This window comes from Hylobates moloch, unplaced genomic scaffold, assembly GCF_009828535.3.
Source record: "Hylobates moloch isolate HMO894 unplaced genomic scaffold, HMol_V3 SCAFFOLD_1, whole genome shotgun sequence".
Classification (NCBI taxonomy): Eukaryota; Metazoa; Chordata; class Mammalia; order Primates; family Hylobatidae; genus Hylobates; species Hylobates moloch.
The window spans coordinates 221,798,610-221,819,354 of NW_026652276.1; the positions used below are offsets into that span (position 1 = coordinate 221,798,610).

Genomic DNA, 20,745 nt, shown 5'->3' on the forward strand with positions numbered 1-20,745 from the left:
ATGACTGAATCCTTAGCTTTGTAAGCTGATAGTATTAGTGACTGACTGAGTGCCTGATGCCTCACTGAACAGTTTGTACACATCTGCATCCAATCCTCATAATAACCCTATGAGGCAGATGCTATTATCTATATTATATAGATGAGGAAACCAGGGTTTAGAGTGGTCAAGTAACTTGCCTGAGATCATATACAGAAAATTGCAGAAATGGAATGCAAACCCGGGTGCTGACTCCAAGACCCAGCAGTCCCTAAACAACTTTCAACAATTAACTTTGTTTTCCCAATCTGAATACGACTACTAATGAACTGCAGATAGTCATATTATCTCTTTCTATGCATGGATTCCTTTTAACAAGCAATTAACTAAGGTATTGTGAGTCCAAAGATCAAGAAAGGGTAAAAGAATTATTGCCTCATATTTGAAGTTAAGAGGATTGGGGAATCTGGCACTGATTAAAAAAAAAAAAAAAAGGCTAAATTAAATTACTAAGACCTTAGAGTAAAACATTTGGAGTATAATCATAGGAGGCTATTATGGTAACACACTCCAGAAATACACAAACATTTTTACTATTGTTGCTTACAGTTTGAGTACTTACAATTTTAAGGTTGCTATTTTTAGTGTTTTAATGTTTCCTAAAGTGACTTGCAACATTCTTATGAGTAATCATGTATCTAGCCGAATCCAAATCTCATTAAAGGAAGTCAATGTAAAAATAAGATTTACAGAAAAGAAATCTTTATGAAAATGCCTAGAATTAATCTATTAAATAAAAAAAATCAGAAAATGCTAATATCTAAGCCAAATGTTAATATACTACATTAAAAAATACTTAAAAAAATCTTCAGCTAAGGTTGGGCACAGTGGTTCACGCCTATAATCCCAGCACTTCAGGAGGCCGAGGCAGGAGGACTGCTTGAGCCCAGGAGTTTGAGACCAGGTAGGGCAACATAGTGAGACCCTGTCTCTACCAAAAAAAAAAAATCAGTTGGATGTGGTGGCACATGCATGTAGTTCTAGCTACCTAGAGGAGGCTACAGTGGGAGGATCACTTGAGACCAGCAGGTTGAGGCTGCAGTGAGCCAGGATTGTACCACTGCACTCCAGCCTCAGTAACGAAACCCTGTGTCAAAAACAAAACAAAATACACACACACACACACACACACACACAACTTCAGATGTTTCCTGTTCATTATAATGATTAGAAATTTCATTTTGTTGAAGTGTCATACTCCACAAACTTAAATATTGGTCTCAAAAATAAAAACCAGGCCGGCGAGGTGGCTCATGCCTGTAATTCCAGCACTTTGGGAGGCCGAGGAGGGTGGATCATCTGAGGCCAGGAGTTCAAGACCAGCCTGGCCAACATTGCGAAACTCTCTCTCTACTAAAAATACAAAAATTAGGGCCAGGCGCAGTGGCTCAAGCCTGTAATCCCAGCACTTTGGGAGGCTGAGGTGAGCAGATCACCTGAGGTCAGGAGTTCGAGACCAGCCTGGCCAACATGGTGAAACTGTTTCTACTGGGAAAAAAAAAAAAAAAAAAAAATTAGGTGTGGTGCCACATACCTGTAATTCCAGCTACTCAGGAGGCTGAGGCAGGAGAATCACTTGAACCCGGGAGGCAGAGGCTGCAGTAAGCTGAGCTCACACCACTGCACTCCAGCCTGGGCAATAGAATGAGACTCTGTCTCAAAAACAAAAACAAAAATTACCAGGGTGTGGTGGTACTGCACCACTGAACTCCAGACTGAATGACAGAGCAAGACTGTCTCCAAAAAAATTTAAAACCAAGCAGCCGCACAAAGAACAAATTTTTACCAACAAACTCCAAATCAAATACAAACACAAACAAAGCAAACACTATCACTCTATCAAAAGTCTAGTGCTTCTAACAGAATGCAGTCCTTTTTATAGTCACACTTGGTGTTGAGGGGAAAAAAAGAAAAGAATTCATAGTTTAGGAATCAATAAAATAAGACTCTTAAAATGTCCCTAAAATCATGGAGAATTTAAGAAAAACATGGGAGTAACAGGTGATGAATCTGCTTTCAGAAAAAAGTATCTTTTCTTAATGATTCCTTCTTGCCTACCTGGAAATCTCTACTATTCTACTTCCTACCCGATTTTATTTGAAGAGCCAACTCTGCTTGTGTGAAGTGAAATACCTAGATACTCTGTGTCTTAAAAAAAATCTTGGCATATTAATTAATAAAAAAAATCAATTTGAGGCCAAATTGAAATATTTTCTTTCCCCTTGTTTCAGGTTGAGGATAATTTAAGCTGCATTTTCTGTTTCCTTTTTTTGAGAAAAAGAAAGAGTCTTGCTCTATTACCCAGGCTGGAGTGCAGTGGTGCAGTCTTGGCTCACTGCAACCTTCGCCTCCCGGGTTCAAGCAATTCTTGTGCCTCAGCCTCCCAAGTAGCTGGACTACAGGTGCACACCACCACGCCCAGCTAATTTTTGTATTTTTAGTAGAGACAGGGTTTTGCCATGTTGGCCAGGCTGGTCTCGAACTGGCCTCAAGTAATCCACCTGCCTCAGCCTCCCAAAGTGCTGGGATTACAGGTGTGAGCCACCACAACTGGCCATGCATTTTCAAGTTAACTTTAGTTAGGAATAGAGCAGAGAACAACTGGGAAGACTGAAAACAAAACAAAACAAAACAAAACAAAAAAAAGACCCTGTGATTTTAGACACCTCAAATATCATGGTTTATGTGAAAGCTAAGGACTTTATTAACTAGTTTAAATATATTACTCATTACCCTTTATTCCAGAATGGAGTATATTTTAATGGGCATTATACATAGAATTTGATAAATTCCTTAAAGTATGTTATGAAAATAACAGGTTACTTCTTACCCAAATCAATCACTACTTGACATTTAAGGAGAAAGTCAACTGCAGCCAAAGTAAGTCCCCTCCTGACATTCTTTGTCATGACTTTCAAGCAGTTTCTTTTTTTCTTTTCTTTTTTTGAGACAGGGTTTTGCTTTGTTGCCCAGGCTGGAGTGCAGTGGCATGATGAAGGCTCACAGCAGCCTCCACCCCCCAGGTTCAAGCGATCCTCCCACGCCAGCCTCCCGAGTGGCTGGGGCTACAGTTGTGCACCACTATGCTTGGCTAATTTTTAAATTTTTTTGTAGAGACAGCGTTTCGCCATGTTGTCCAGGCTGGTCTCAAACTCCTGGGTTCACGCAATATGCCCACCTTGGCCTCCAAAAGTGCTGGGATTACAGCATGAGCCACTACGCCCGGCCCAGGCAGTTTCAAAAAGATGAGAAACATTCTGGCATAGACACATCAAGTCTTTTAAATTCTTTGAGAAAACAGTCACAGGAGAGATGAAATATTTAGTAAAGTAAAAAGTTCTACAGAAATGCTCAATAATTTTCAATCAAATAAGACTATAACTGATAATATGTTTCTGTTATGAAGTACCATTTCATAGTATTTTTTAAAAAGGCACATAATTTTCTTAAAGAAAGAGTGACTCACTTGAGAGAAAGGCCATTTAAAAGCTGGTATATTAAATAGCCACTGTTTTAGAGAGGACAACTTTAACTATTGGTTTAACTATTAGAGTTTAGTATCTAAATGGCTAGTATATGCCATCCAAGGGGCAGGAAGAAAATAAATAAATAAAAAAGATTAAATGGCTAGTGTAATACCTGAAAATAAATAAATCGGAAGCATCTGATTACATCCTGTGATCCTGAAACCATTTAAAATCAAGACAAATCTTTTTCCTCATCATTGATTAGTAAAACTTTTAAAATGTAAAACAAACTTATAAAAAGGTTTCCTTACTGAAGAAGGAAATCAACTTTAATTAAAAAAAAAAAGAGGGCTCAGGTTTTAGGAAAAAAGCAGTCACAAAAGAACAAATGTTCTTTTGTTTCAATTACTCAGTCAAAGAGATTAACTCTACATATGGTTAAAAAAATAATGTTTTTATTTGGAGAATATATTTAAAACTCAGTATAAAACAAAACCCAAGAACACATACAATTAAACCTGAAAGGGAAACATTTAATTCTACTGCTTCCTATTTCTCCAGATCCATGTTAGCTAAACATGTCACCTGTCACATTTTTAATGTCCTTTCACTAACATTTCCGGTGGACCTAATTTAAAAGAGAGAGTAGAATTACTCTGTGATACTTTGGAGGCATGTTTTACTGGCTACAAAACGGAACAATGAGTTTCTGAGTGGCTCTACAGAGCTCAGCCATGCCCATCGCAAAGGAGACTAGTAAAGAAAGAAAGGAAAGGTGTCAGATGCAGATGATGGGAGCCTAGACAGGATGGCATTGAGAAGAAAAAGAGAGTGAACAATGAAAGGAAGATAACTGTGAGGCAGGTATGCTGGGAAATTATAGAAGGAGCTCTATCAATAAAGAGACCCCTTGACCTTCTGCCTCAAAATGGCCAAACCTTTGGAGCATTCCACAAAGTCAATTTTGTAAAAACTTTGTTAGTTACATGCTTGCTAGTCTTCTATTTGTGAATGAATAAAACCCTATCTAACAATTACTAATAATCATATCTTTAGCGCCACTGGAGGATTTAAAAATCATATACTTAGATATTTTCCAATAGTTATATTTCTTTATTCCTTGGTATCATTTTTTTTTAAATATGTGGAACGTTTCTTTTCATTTTCTTAACTAAAGACATGAATCAATTCTGAAATCATAATGGCATTACTTATCTTAAGCTACCCAAATGAGGGGCTAAAGGTTTGCTGTAATTATTATTGAGTGATTTTCCTGGATGACATCTAACTATTCAAATAAAGAAAATGTTTCAAAAATTTATTTGTGGGTACTTAAAAACTAAATTATCATTAATTTAAAGTCTTCTCAATTTTCTTCTTTCTTGACTTCAAGGAGGCATTTATACAGATGCCTGTTTACTGGAAGAACCTTGAACTATTGGCTACATTTAAAATCATGACAAAACCAAATTGAGTAAGTGAAGATATAGTTAAGAGGCTGACAGTGAAGCAGAGATGGCCAAATCTTTGATAGGACCACATGCTGTTGCTTTCTACTTTTGATTCTCTCTGAATCACAGTAAGAATACACTGACCACCACATTACAGTCATTTTCTACACAGCAAAGTATTAAAGAACCCTAACAAATACTTCATACCATGGAATGAAAAAAGGAGAAGAGCATTCATTGATCATAAGGAGAACCTTGCTGGCAAAGAATATAAGGAGGACAGAACATGAGACACAACGATAAGGTGATTGCTAAAATATGCATCATGAGAGGTAATAATAATCTAATAACAACTTTAAAAAATCTATTACCTGGTTTTTGGCAACCAGAGGTATCTCAAAGCAAAACACACTTAAAAGTTCTCACAAAATTCTGTGAAGATTTTTTGCAGGGGAGCGATTGGGTGTGAAGGGAGCAATGCATTTGCAACAAAGTTTGACTTCTACATGAGCGAGACATCCTTAATGTATTTTAAAAAAAGCTATTTAAAAGAAACTCCAATTTATAACATTTTCCCGCTAAAAATCTAAAGTTAAGACATTTTACTCATGTCAAACATGCCACTCCTCAGCAATATTTTTGGTCACCTGCACTCAAAATTTATAAAAAGAAACTTAGTTTATTGCTTAAAGGAAATAAAGGACATCCACATTTTCCAAATTGTTATAAAAAGAAATAGTTATAGAAAAAGTATTAAGAATAATAACAGAATTATTAAATTCTACTGACTTCCTAAATTAGATCTGTTCAGTTTGCCTTATCTAACCCAGGCTAACCGACTGCCAACTTCTCACCTGCAAACACAGGCACAGGTAGGGTCTTCTTCTGGAGTCCCTAGTGGACATGTGATAGCTGGTAACAAAAGTTGCATGAGAAACTGAAGTTTAATACTTAAAATAACCAAGTGAATGAAACAAACCCAGAACAGAAAGTAAAGCCTCTAGAGGAGGCTCTGCCAATTTTTAGCAATGTCTATGTATTTTAACCCTTGGACGTTAAAAATCCAGTGTTAAGTATAAATTTTAGTTTGGGGAAAAATTATATCTAGTCTTTAGCCACACAAGTGTTCTTTGGTTCACCTTAAAAAAAAAAAAGAGAGTATTTTATTCAATTTAACATATAAGCAAACATATGTTCATTTATTTTCCTTTTGTTGCTACTCTCCTGAACTCTCTCACTCATTTGTTTCAGTGGACGGGAAACGCACCATATCCCCCTGCCTGGATGGGTGTTTTTGGAGAAGCACAAGCATATAGACTAAAATCCTCTGTTTGGAAACCAGCCCGATTCAAGGAGGGTTCTGATGCACTGCGGTGAATTTTTGGCAATGAGCGGGCCAGCAGCTCAATAGAGGCGAGAATCTACAAAAAAAAAAAAAAAAAAAAAAAAAAAAAAAAAAAAAAAAAAAAAAAGAAAAAAAAAGAAAAAAGAAAAAAAAAGAAAGAAAAAGAAAAAACAGAAAGAAGAATGAAAATCTGGGTGGTATAAATCTTTAAGAGTCCCATCACACTTTACAAGAAAGCACCTGAAATCTTACATTGTTTTCAGTATTGTCATAAATGCTTGGGAATATATTTGTAAAGAATTGGTATTTTTTCTTAAGAAGAAACTATCTCTGAAAATTAAATGGGGAGAGTAATTCTTAGTCAGCTTTTATTTATATTTTAGATCATTTGTTAGTCTTGAAACAGTAAATAATAGAAATTTAAAACCAATTTTATACCTTTTTGTTAAAGACCACAAGTCTCTTTTGGGAAGAAGATGGAGTATAAATAAGTAAAGCACTTTATGACTATCTCTAAACAGAACTATCACAGCTACTTGCCCTTTAAAGAAACCAAGCCACGCGAAATGTTTTACATACACCTAATTAAAAGCAGAACCTCATGGACCCAGAGTGCTAGTAGCACATGAGAAGTGACAGGGGACAACCCAAGAGCAAAGACAGGAGAACTCGACAAATAGACCCCAATATATAAAATGCAGACATTCACAATTTTAAGGTATAAAGCAACAGGTTATAATCCTTGAAAGCATACAGCATGATAATGCATGTTCATAATCATGAAACATGTGTTTAAAGGGCTTGGCATAATGCCTGGCCTATAATGGGCACTCAATAAAACTTTAACAGCTATTATTGTTACTTTTGTTATTGTCCTGAGATATCAATTTTTTTTTTTTTTTGAGACTCGCTCTTGTCAACCAGGCTGGAGTGCAGTGGCACGATCTCAGCTCACTGCAACCTCCGCCTCCTGGGTTCAAGTGATTCTCCTGCCTCAGCCTCCCGAGTAGCTGCGATTACAGGAGTGCACCACCATGCCCAGCTAAATTTTTCTATTTTTAGCAGAGACAGGGTTTCACCATGTTGGCCAGGCTGGTCTCAAAACTCCTGACCTCAGGTGATCCGCCTGCCTCGGCCCCCCAAAGGGCTGGGATTACAGACATGAGCCACCACGCCTGGCTGAAAATTGTTTTTAAAAGTTAAAATTTTTTAAAAAAGTAACCTTTATGATGATTAATATAAGACAAAGAAGCAAGCAGTTGCAAAAATTTTTAAATTCCAAGTATAACGTGCAAATAAAAATTAAAATACTATAGAAATGTATAAAGAGTATAAGGCTCTTAAATCCTGCTCTCCAGGGCTAACCACTGTTAGAGTCTATATTTTCTTCTGTACCTTTTTTTTTTTTTTTTTTGAGATGGAGTCTCACTCTATTGTCCAGCCTGGAGTGCAGTGGCGCGATCTCAGCTCACTGCAGCCTCCGCCTCCCAGGTTCAAGCGATTCTCCTGCCTCAGCCTCCCGAGTAGCTGGGATCACAGGCATGTGCCACCACGCCTGGATAATTTTGTATTTTTAGTAGAGACAAGTGTCACCATGTTGCCCAGGCTGGTCTCGAACTCCTAACCTCAACTGATCCACCCACCTCGGCCTCCCAAAGTGCTGGGATTACAGGTGTGAGTCACTGCGCCTGGCCTCTTCAGCACCTTTATGTATAAAAATACATATATGAAAACAGAGCCCACCTGTACATTTTTTTTTTTTTTTGGAGATGGAATTTCGCTCTCATTGCCCAGGCTGGAGTGCAATGGTGTGATCTCGGCTCACCGCAACCTCCACCTCCTGGGTTCAAATGATTTTCCTGCCTCAGTCTCCCGAGTAGCTGGGATTACAGGCATGTGCCACCACGCCCAGCTAATTCTGTATTCTTAGTAGAGTCAGGGTTTCTCCATGTTGGTCAGGTTGGTTTCAAACTCCCAATCTCAGGTGATCCGCCTGCCTCGGCCTCCCAAAGTGCTAGGATTACAGGTGTGAGCCACCGTGCCCGGCCTCTGTATAACCTTTTAAAGTGATTATCAGGCTGGGCACTGGGGCTCACGCCTGTAATCCCAGCACTTTGGGAGGCTGAGGCAAGAGGATTGCTTGAGCCCAGGAGTTCAAGACCAGCCCGGGCAACATAGTGAGAAACTATCTCTACAACCACCACCACCACCACCACCACCACCATCACCACAAGAAATTAGCTGGGTGTGGTGATGGGCACCTGCAGTCCCAACTACTTAGGAGGCTGAGGTGGGAGGATCGCTTGAGCCCAGGAGTTTGAGGCTGCAGTGGGCTATGATCATATTACTGCACTCCAGCCTGGGCAACAGAACAAGCCCAGCCTATTAAAAAAAAAAAAAATGAGGTATCATACTACATTTTGTTTTCTGTCTTGTTTTCTTTTTCTCTCACCAATATCCATGTCATCAATACAAAACTAACTTAATCTTAATGTCTTTTTCTTATTATAGTAAACATTCTTATATATATCTGAATACTTATGAAATAGGTTACATAGCACAGATTTTTAGAAGTATTTTGAATTTATGGATTCTACCAAGTTCTTCCAAAATGCTGCCTCCCACCAAACCTTTAAAATTTTACATAGAATGCTCCTCCTCACTTCCCAACATTGTTCCCAGTGCTGGATATTACCAACCTGAGAGGCAAAATTAAAATATATTTCACTGTTGTGTGTCTTTGCATTTTACTGACTGCCATGGAAATCTTTACACCTTTTCCTAAGTTCATTCACCATTTGTATTTATTATGTGAATCACCTGTTCATATTCCCTTTGCCCATTTTCTATTATTTTTTACTTATTGATTTGGAGGAGTCCTTTGTATATTATAAACATTTACTTTTTGTTATATATGCTACAATTATTCTCTTTATCTTTCAATGTTATTTTTCTATATAGAAGTTTAAAATTTTTTAATGTACTCACATCTGCTAATTTTTTCCTTCTGAATTTTGTCTATTAAGAAAGCCTTTCCTACCTCAAAACTATAAAAATGATTTCATGTTTTATATTTTTTAAAACATATAGATCTTTGGCCATCTAAAATTTATGTGGAATATAACAGTATGGTGTGAAAAGATACCCTGTAACAAAAATTTTAAAATAACACTTTAAAGGGATAGCCTCCAATAATCTGGAAAGTTCACATATGCACTTCAGTTTTTGAAACCACGTAATTAATGAAATTAACGACATTTCATTAATTTTTTTTTATTTAGAAGTATAGAGCTAAGCATTTTGCCCCTTTTAATATCATTTAAAAAGTGGGCCTAAGGATGTACTTTGCATTATTAATGTCAATCAACCATGCTAAGTAAGAAACCCGAGCACCATGACATGAAAAGAGAACATGGGACAGGGTCATGCTGAAGCTGCTCGGCAGCACTGGTCTCTCACCAGGACAGTCTCGACCCGGAGGTTTCCTGACTTAGAGAAAGAAATAAAAAAAAAAGAAAAAAGAAAAAAGAAAAACTCTTCCTCAAAGGAACAGTAACTTTGAAACCTGATAAATGAAACTTGTATCTACCCACCCAACCACTTAGCTTTCCCTTTCTTCTCTTAGGCAACACCCTGACAGACTTGTTAAAACCATCAATTTTATCTTCTTTCATTCTTTAGAGAAGAATCACATTTTTTTAGATTTAAAAATAAAGGATGAGTGAATCTAATTCCTGTAACACTGACTTCTGTCTGAGTTACTCAGCTAGGATTGGGCATTCAAAGGCCTAAGAGTTCATAAATGAACACTCCAGTAATTACGGTAGCAGGATTACTATGGGAAATAGCACTTCCCACTTGAAACTGTACTGATTCATCAAGGCATATTTATCCAGTGCTATCAGAAGTTCCCTAAGTATCAGAAAACATTGCATTTATATTACAATATCTACTACAGCTAAACTCTGTAAGCTATTTGAGGTATTTAGATATTTTTGTTTTGTTTTGTTTTAGACAGAGTCTCATTCTGTTGCCCTGGCTGGAATGCAGTGGTGTCATCTCAGCTCATTACAATCTCCATCTCCTGGGTTCAAGCAATTCTCATGCCTCAGCCTCCTGAGTGGCTGGGATTACAGGCTCCTGCCACCACGCCCAGCTAATTTTTGTCTTTTTAGTAGAGACGGTTTTCACCATGTTGGCCACGCTGGTCTCGAACTCCTGACCTCAAGTGATCGCCTGCCTTGGCCTCCCAAAGTGTTGGGATTTGTAAGCCACCACACCTGGCCTTAGTTACAGTTCTTTTTGAGACTTATTAACTTAAGGCTTTATCCTTCCAACATGGAAAAAAAAAAGAAAAGCAGTGAGTTATCAAGAATTAGGTAAAGGCAAGCTGAGCTGACAATCGCCTTACTGCCTTTTCCTTTTTCTGTATCAGGCAGAAATGCCCCTCAAAAAGACCTAGTATTAAAGGAAAGCTTGAATCTGTTTACCACCAAGAAGAAATAAAGCAGTGGTTCACAAAATGTGGTCTGTGGACCACCAGGGGATCCACGAGGTCAAAACTATTTTTGTAGTAACAATAAGATATCATTTGCCTTTTTTACTGTCATTATTTTACAAGCGTTAAGTAGAGTTTTTAGGGGCGACATGATGTGAGATATTGCAATGTGAGTGCAAAAGCAGAGAATCCAGCTGTCTTCTTTTTGCAAAGGGATTTGCAAAAAAAGTAAAACAATACAACTCCTCACTAATTTTTTTCTCTTAGATAATAGAACTGTTTTTTTTCTAAATATTATTTAACATATTGGTTTATTATGTTTAATTCATAAATATTTAAAAAAATAGTTTTAATTTCTAATAAGGTAATTAAAACTTAAACAAAAGCTCTTTGCGGGGGGGGGATCTTCGATAATTTTTAAACGTGTAAAAGAGTTCAAAGACTGAGAAGTCTGAGAACTGATAGACAAATGCAAAGTCTTTCTGAATATTTTGTATTAGGACCCGAAATTTCTAGGTGTGCCACTGCTCAACCCTCATGAAGCCATCTTAATGTGTTTTCTTGTCTGGAATACACACTGTGTGCCCAAAAAAATGCTCAGAAATCGTCTATGAATGTTAGTCTCTTCTTCTGGATAGCATGAAGCTTTTTCTTACTTGGGGAAAGAGTGGTCTCTCATCTCTTTTCTTTTTGAGGCACTCTGCCATTAATCTCTTCATGGCTTTTGGACAGTTACTCCGTACCTTACTGAGATCTGGAGATAGGTATCCTCGTCCCACCATAAAAATTATCTGGAGAGAGAAAAAAAAGAGAAATAATTCAACCTTGTAGATAAGTTGAAAAATATACTTCACACTCACTGAAAACACAATAAGCTGTACATTTACAGCTTATGATGTATGTATTACACCTCATAAAAAGTTTTAAAAAACCAATGCCACATCATAGATTGTGGGGAACCCACACAAGGAGCTGCAAGCTCATATATTCATGATCCCTGGACGGTGGCAAAGGTTCTCTAATTGCTCCCCTGCTTTTGGTCTCTCCTTATCCAGTCCATTTTCCCACTCACAGGGTAACCATCTAAAACAGATCTGACAGTGCCGCTTCTTTACTTAAAAAAAAAAAAATTTATTCAGCACATCTTGTTGGACATTGTCTTAAGTCCTTTATATATGTGTAGGGAAAACCAAAAAGATTAACATTTTAGCAGTCGTTTTGGCATCTGCATCTTAAGCTCTTTTATTGTGGAAACACTAATGGGCCACTTGGTTATACAAACCACAGCCTCCCCCAGAGGAGAGAAGGGGAAGCCATTAGGAGCTAAAATCTGTTTAACGAAATAAAAAGCCTTGTCTTCCCTGGATTCAGAGATTCATAATTTTTTTCTCATTTCTTAATTTCCTAATATTTTGCCTCTTTTTAGGGCAGGCAGGGACAGATGTTAGGAGTCTTGGGACTCAGGGAGGACAGCCTGAGAGAAGGGCTTTTGATCTTAGAGGAACAGGCGCAACAGGGGGAGAGTAGAGGCTAAAGTGGAGAAAGCCCATAAAAGATCCTCGCTATAGGGCAGAGCTGATGAATTTTAGAAACCGCCAAGCTTGATACATTGTGTTATTTCCTGTTTGGTGCTGTAATGAACCTTGTTTAACTGCCAGGCATTAGCAAAGCTTTGACTGCAATGCGGCCTCTATATAGTAGAGGTTAAAGGTGAACCTTGGAAAGAAATATTGAATTGAGGGGATTACAGTTTTCTTTTTTTTTTTTTTTTATTATACTTTAGGTTTTAGGGTACATGTGCACAATGTGCAGGTTTGTTACATATGTATCCATGTGCCATGTTGATTTCCTGCACCCATTAACTCGTCATTTAGCATTAGGTATATCTCCTAATGCTGTCCCTCCCCGCTCCCCCAACCCCACAACAGTCCCCGGAGTGTGATGTTCCCCTTCCTGCGTCCATGAGTTCTCATTGTTCAATTCCCACCTATGAGTGAGAACATGCAGTCTTTGGTTTTTTGTCCTTGCGATAGTTTACTGAGAATGACGTTTTCCAGTTTCATCCATGTCCCTACAAAGGACATGAACTCATCATTTTTTATGGCTGCATAGTATTCCATGGTGTATATGTGCCACATTTTCTTAATCCAGTCTATCGTTGTTGGACATTTGGGTTGGTTCCAACTCTTTGCTATTGTGAATAGTGGCGCAATAAACATACGTGTGCATGTGTCTTATTATTATTATTATTATTATTATTTTTTTGAGACAGAGTCTTGCTCTGTCGCCCAGGCTGCAGTGCAGTGGCGCAATCTCGGCTCACTGCAAGCTCCGCCTCCCGGGTTCACGCCATTCTCCTGCCTCAGCCTCTCCGAGTAGCTGGGACTACAGGCGCCCGCCACCATGCCCGGCTAATTTTTTGTATTTTTTAGTAGAGACGGGGTTTCACCGTGGTCTCGATCTCCTGACCTCGTGATCCGCCCGCCTCGGCCTCCCAAAGTGCTAGGATTACAAGCGTGAGCCACTGCGCCCGGCCCATGTGTCTTTATAGCAGCATGATTTATAGTCCTTTGGGTATATACCCAGTAATGGGATGGCTGGGTCAAATGGTATTTCTAGTTCTAGATCCCTGAGGAATCGCCACACTGACTTCCACAATGGTTGAACTAGTTTACAGTCCCACTAACAGTGTAAAAGTGTTCCTATTTCTCCACATCCTCTCCAGCACCTGTTGTTTCCTGATTTTTTAATGATGGCCATTCTAACTGGTGTGAGATGGTATCTCACTGTGGTTTTGATTTGCATTTCTCTGATGGCCAGTGATGATGAGCATTTCTTCATGTGTTTTTTGGCTGCATAAATGTCTTCTTTTGAGAAGTGTCTGTTCATGCCCTTTGCCCACTTTTTGATGGGGTTGTTTGTTTTTTTCTTGTAAATTTGTTTGAGTTCATTGTAGATTCTGGATATTAGCCCTTTGTCAGATGAGTAGGTTGCAAAAATGTTCTCCCATTCTGTAGGTTGCCTGTTCACTCTGATGGTAGTTTCTTTTGCTGTGCAGAAGCTCTTTAGTTTAATGAGATCCCATTTGTCAATTTTGGCTTTTGTTGCCATTGCTTTTGGTGTTTTAGACATGAAGTCCTTGCCCACGCCTATGTCCTGAATGGTATTGCCTAGGTTTTCTTGTAGGATTTTCATGGTTTTAGGTCTAACATGTAAGTCTTTAATCCATCTTGAATTAATTTTTGTATAAGGTGTAAGGAAGGGATCTAGTTTCAGCTCACAATTGCTTCAAAGAGAATAAAATACCTAGGAATCCAACTTACAAGGGATGTGAAGGACCTCTTCAAGGAGAACTACAAACCACTGCTCAATGAAATAAAAGAGGATACAAACAAATGGAAGAACATTCCATGCTCATGGGTTGGAAGAATCAATATTGTGAAAATGGCCATACTGCCCAAGGTAATTTATAGATTCAATGCCATCCCCATCAAGCTACCAATGACTTTCTTCACAGAATTGGAAAAAACTACTTTAAAGTTCATATGGAACCAAAAAAGAGCCCGCATCGCCAAGTCAATCCTAAGCCAAAAGAACAAAGCTGGAGGCATCATGCTACCTGACTTCAAACTATACTACAAGGCTACAGTAACCAAAACAGCATGGTACTGGTACCACAACAGAGACATAGATCAATGGAACAGAACAGAGCCCTCAGAAATGATGCTGCATATCTACAACTATCTGATCTTTGACAAACCTGACAGAAACAAGAAATGGGAAAAGGATTCCCTATTTAATAAATGGTGCTGGGAAAACTGGCTAGCCATATGGGATTACAGTTTTCTTTCACAATGCCCCCTACTGAAGCTACACCATCATAACATCATCATTTTAATGGAAGACAGCAGTCTTAGAATCTTGGGAGGAACCTGGAATAATACCTTGGAGCAACAAGTGACAAACAACAGCCAGGAGAATGTAAAGCACTTCAAACAGCGGTCTTCAAAGTTGAGAGAAAGGATCTGGAGTGCCTATAGTCATATATTATGGACAGCAATTCAGGTATTCTTACTTTGCTATCAATGGAAAAGGTGGCCCTGAAAGGCCAAAAAACTTTGGGACACTTGGATTCTAGATATCATCTAATACTCAAAAAAGAATTCTAGAAGGTTGGTGTTGACTCCGTTTTACAGATCAGGAATCCAAAGCTCAAATAAATTAAGTAACTTGCCTGAGATAATATCGTTAAGTAAGTAATAGAGGATTTGTAGAGAAGACTATCCCAATACAAAGCTACTTTTAACTTTTTTATGCCGCTGCTCCTACTCTGCTTGTAATGCCCTCCCTCACCCTTCTCTAGCTATCTGAAATCCAGATGAATCAAGGCCTAACTGAAAGGTAACCAACCATGCTTATCAAACCTTTCTTTACACACCCAGAAGTAATAATGGTCCTCCTTCCCACCACTAGCTGTGATGATCATTTACTGCCTTGTATGGTTATTAATCTTTTTGTGATATATATCTTATCTAAGTTCTCCAATGAGACTATGGGTGCTCAGGCAGAGAGACTGTGACTCATACATATGTATTTAAAAAAAATTCTTAAAGAAGCCAGGCGTGGTGGCTCACGCCTGTAATCCCAGCACTTTGGGAGGCTGAGAAGGGTGGATCATGAGGTCTAGGAGTTCAAGACCAGCTTGGCCAAGATGATGAAACCTCGTCTCTACTAAAAATATAAAAATTAGCTGGGCGTGGTGGCGTGTGCCTGTAGTCCCAGCTACGTGGGAGGCTGAGGCAAGGTGTGCCTGTAGTCCCAGCTACATGGGAGGCCCAAGAGGCAGAGGTTGCAGTTAGCCGAGATCGTGCCACTGTACTCCAGACTGGGCAACAGAGCGAGACTGTCTCAAAAAAAAAAAAAGTTCTTAAAAAATATCTATAACACCACTACCTCCACTATTTAACATAACCTTGTGGACACAAGAGGTTTTCAATGTTTAAGTTAACTATTCATTAAGGTGAGTGATAACTTTTTGCTAGCTGATTAGCCATGTCATGTCTATAGTCTTTAAATTAGGGTGAAGTATCCCTGGGGTTACAGGAAGACTTTGCCAGAGGTGTATAGACATGGTGGGTTTTTTTTTGTTTTTGTTTTTTGAGACAGAGTCTTGCTCTGTTGCCCAGGCTGGAGTGCAGTGGTGCGATCTCGGCTCACTGCAACCTCCCCCTTCTGGGTTCAAGAGATTCTCTTGCCTCAGCCTCCCAAGTAGCTGGCATTATAGGTGTACACCACCACGCCAGGCTAATGTTTCTATTTTTTTAGTAGAGATGGGGTTTCACCATGTTGGCCAGGCTGGTCTCGAACTCTGGACCTCAAGTGATCCACCCGCCTCAGCCTCCCAAAGTGCTGGGATTACAGGCGTGAACCACCACGCCCAGCCAACATGGTGGTTTTAAGGGAATTCATTTCTACAACTATCAACTCACTGGTATCCCCTTTGAAAACACTGATTTGCCAGAGAAACACTCAAGTGGAAGTGTAACACTTCTCCTCCTTTCCCATTTTCCCTGTTATAACTGCCCTTCTACCACTTTACAAAAGGCACACCTTTTACCCATATGTAACCTAACTATAGTATACATTGTCCCAGGGTGTAAAAACCTCTGGGGCAACAAAGAGACATTTCTAAATACTGGTGTCAAACTGGGCGCCAATGAATGGGTAACAAGTCTGTTGGTTTCCAATTCTTTACTTTCAAAAATATTAATTGAAATGTCCGGTGAGCTTTTAAAACATTTTTAATGACAAGTTACTATGTAAATTTTGGTACATTATAGGAATGAACTCAAATGATTGAGTGATATATAGCATGTGGTAAAGAATTAACCTTGCCCAAAGAGAGAGCTAGCCTTTGCTCTTGGCTCCTGGGAGGTAATCACTAAGCCCTTGAAATGTCCTGCCTGATCAGAGTGTCTGTTTACCTGGGGGCCATGGGCCATGGGCCATGCCAGATAGTCTGTGCTAACAATGTGATTTATAGAGGGCTCTGGGTCATGTGGCATCAGCTTGACCTCTGCAGAAGCTGGAAACTAAGGTCAGCCCCGCAAGTGGTTAATCATATGACTGAACCCCAATAAAAACTCTAGACTCCAAGGCTCAGGTGAGCTTCCCTGGTTGGCAATAATCCATGTGTGTTGTCACACATTGCTACTGGAAGCTCTGTCCACAACTCCATTGGGAGAGGGTGACAGGAAGCTCCAACAAGAACGCTCCTGAATTCTGTCCTATGAGTCTCTTCCCTTGTTAATTTTAATCTGTATTCTTTCATTGTAATAAACTGTAACCGTGAATGTAACAGTTGTCAGTGAGTCTTGAGCAGCTTTCAGTGAGTTTTCAGCGAGTCCTTTTAACAAACCTGAAGCTGGTCTTGCGGACCACTAAACTCTGCATGTGGTTATAACAAAACTCCTGCCTTTATCGTCTTCTTATAATTTAGATAAAATTTCTCAGTATTTACCTCTTTAAAAATGAAATATGGAAAGAATCAATACTAAGTCTTAGTATCTAGTGTCCTAACAAAAAAGTTGTATTTATCCACATATACATACATTAATTGAAGGGAAAAGAAAATCCCCATGTCATTCATTAAGATACATATTTCCAATATAATTTTACCTTCTAGGTTTCCATATATCAAAACTTATATGCTTTCATCAGTTATATATATTACTTGCAACAAAAACATAATTCAGAATTAAAAGAATTAATAATCAGAGCTTGAAGTCACAATTTTGTAAAATTCTAAATTTAAATTTATATACATATTTTTATTGCAGAGATGTAACTTAGGTAATCAATAAAAGACTTTAAAACATACAAATATGTTACATTAGGATGAAATTCTGTGAGAGAAACAATACAAATAGTTTGAAGAGAAAAAAGGAACCATGTAAAACTTCCAGAAATTAATGAAGAGCTTCAGTATTTTTTAATAGGCATAAAATCAGTATGGTTTTTAGATTTTGATGCATATATTTCAAAAAGAGGGATATATATATATATATCTAATATAGTAGTCTTATTTTGAAATGTTAATAGAATATACTGGAAATTACATTCTTTGCAATTATTTAAACTTAAGATAAAAACTTATAGATGCCAACTTAAAAAATATACAAGGAGATACCTAGTTTTTTAAGAGTCTTTCAGGAGGAATGTGAGAAAAAAAAATCAAAGACAACTCTCATGTTTTTATACATCCCACAGAATTTAGTTAGTGCAGAGCACAAAGCAGGCAACTTTCAGTATCTGCTGGGGTGGGGTGCAGAGGCTGACTGATGAAGAAACAGAAAGAAGAAAAAAGGGAAAGTTTTTCCTGGATGTTATTCATGGACAGAAGATTCATGTGGCACATACACAATGAAACCAATACCTCAGCTTCAAATTCTGGGACTGATTCTTCATACTTTCAATACACGCTCAGTACTCCTGGTGTCTCGACCCTGTCATTCACTTCATGGTATTACTGGAGCTCATGTCTGCTCATTTTCAGTATCACCCCCAGCACGGCCTCAACAGAACTGTACATGCCATTCAGAGCAGAGCCTGTGTTTTGTTTTATTCATTTTGAATCCTTCTATATTCCATAGTGCTTTGCATATAGTTGGTATTGAAAACATTTTCTATTAAAATAATTTGTCTACTGATAAGAGACTAGTACTTACTTTCTGTTTCTTCAGATCTTGTGCTTAGAACCTAGCAACCATGCTGTGAGAAAGACCAATGAAGAGGTCCACAAGGAAAAGCTCATGTGGAGAATAACTGAGCTTCTAGCTTCTAGCTAGCACCAACTTGCCAGGTACGTGAATGAGCCATTTCTGAGTAGATCCTTTTAACACCCAGTAAATCTACTCTAGTCAATATGGTATGAAACAGGTAAGAACCTTACTCACTGAGAAAAGCCCAACCTACAGATTCATATTTTAAGCTACTACATTCTGGGTGGTTTGTTATGCAGCAATTATAACTGGAATAATACACTTGAAATAACGGATATATGCTATCTATTCTTCTAAGAAGACACGGCACTTCTACTCCAAGGAAAGAAAGCCATAAAGGTATAGTCAATATACTTAGCTTAAGTGAGCACATTATTAATCCCAATTTACAAGAGAAAATGCACTGAAGGAGGGAACAACAGAGTGATTAGAGAGAAAAATGTTAGAATGATGAAGAGGGTGGGGGGATGACAAAGTGATTTCCCAGACTTTTAGTGCTACGGTGAATAAAGGTAAAAAGGCACACTACTTTGCAAAGAGCTAAGAGAACTATTTTAGAAAAGAATCTGATTTTTGAACCTGGAAGAAATTCTTTAGCCGAATTCCCTTATTTTGGGGGTAACTGAAAAAAGAAAAAAGGCCAGGTGCAGTGGCTCACACCTGTAATCCCAGCACTTTGGCAGGCTGAGGCGGGCAGATCATCAGGTCAGGAGTTTGAGCCCAGCCTGACCAACATGGTGAAACCCCCGTCTCTACCAAAAATACAAAAAAATTAGCTGGGCGTAGTGCTGCGCGCCTGTAATCCCAGCTACTCGGGAGGCTGAGGCAGAAGAATCGCTAACATGGGAGGCAGAGGTTGCAGTGAGCTGAGATCAGGCCACTGCATTCCAGCCTGGGTGACAGAGCGAGACTCCGTCTTGGGGAAAAAAAAAAAAAGAAAGAAAGAAAAAAGAAAAAAAAAAGATACCCAGAGAGGTAGGTAGCCCTGGTCTACCTACCTGAGTCCAAGGCCTGCCATTACATCACACTGCTTTACCAGCTGTGCTCTGAATTTATAGGCAAAATCTTCCACCTCAGACTATGGGTATGAGAGTCTAGGGGAATGGTATTCACATTGCATAGTAAAGAATATTCCTGGATTCTTAAACAGAAGTCTAATCTGAGAGCCACGGAGATCCAAGTATTATAGATAGCAAAAGAAAAATCAAAGGATGAATGGAGCAATACCTGGGGCAACTTCATTGAGGATGGCCAGAGTTAACCCTTCAAAATGTGGAGTTTCATAGAAAGTACTATTTGACGAAAGTAGACTAGAGGGTAATGAAGCAGAATGGGGGTAGTTGTAAGAGGACATCATTCTTTTACCTCCTTCTTCTCCATTAAATACTTAACTTGGTTTCAGACTAGTAAATTCCAGAAGGTTCTAACTATACTATTAGAAAGAATTAACTAGTAAAGGCCTTACCCTTCTGTTGGTCACACATTCCTCTCATGGAGAGTAAGCCCTTGCCACATCATTTATTATACTCCCATGGAGGACAAAGCACCTAAAATGCCAAGAAGTGGATGAGTGCAGAACTCTGGGATGCTTTTATCTGTATTTTGGAGATAATACTATAATTTTATTGTTGTATTAAGATAAACGTATTCACTGACAAATGAATTTCACCCAGATCTTAGGTTCATAAATTTTTATTAATTTGTAGTCTATATGATAAATCAACTGAAACTAAACTAAAAATCCATAATTCCTCCAGAAAAATATTATGTACAGGAAAAGTGAACATGGTACAGGATGTTATGCTGTATGATTGAATAAATAAGACTGTAAAAGAGGACATGAAGCTTGTAAATTAGAGACCATTTTGCTACCCTGACTGCCATTGTCAAATCAATCATTTCAGTGATCTAGATCTATCACAAGTACGGTACGTACAATGTTTCAATTATGTTCTTTAGCTGAAATTTCAGTCCATCCTGAATCTAAATTTCATGCAGGCTTAAAACATCAGATCCAAAGTCATGCTGTTTCACACTCAAAGCTAAGACTCAAAATTCTAAAGCTATGAAGTAGTTAGAAAGGCCAACACCAACTAAAATTTAGTTTTATAATGAAGTGGGTAGAAATGCAGCCATTTTTAAAAATCATCAAACACAGTCAAGA

At 38.4% G+C, this 20,745-nt stretch overlaps 1 protein-coding gene across 9 annotated transcripts in view; it reads right to left on the bottom strand.

Annotated features, from left to right (window-relative positions):
- The window catches only part of BRAF (B-Raf proto-oncogene, serine/threonine kinase), a 208,322-nt gene that overhangs the window by 8,733 nt on the left and 178,844 nt on the right, over positions 1 to 20,745 (bottom strand). For 4 of the 9 annotated variants that reach the window (XM_032761940.2, XM_032761945.2, XM_058427290.1 and 1 more), the window contains 2 exons: positions 11,457 to 11,591; positions 6,225 to 6,378 (listed from right to left, as the gene is read on the bottom strand). In XM_032761940.2, the coding sequence (XP_032617831.1) occupies positions 6,225 to 6,378; positions 11,457 to 11,591 (289 nt within the window). Of the gene's footprint in view, positions 1 to 6,135; positions 6,379 to 11,456; positions 11,592 to 20,046; positions 20,129 to 20,745 lie in introns of those variants that run through there. The other 5 variants (XM_058427282.1, XM_058427320.1, XR_009209599.1 and 2 more) reach the window with 3 other exon arrangements.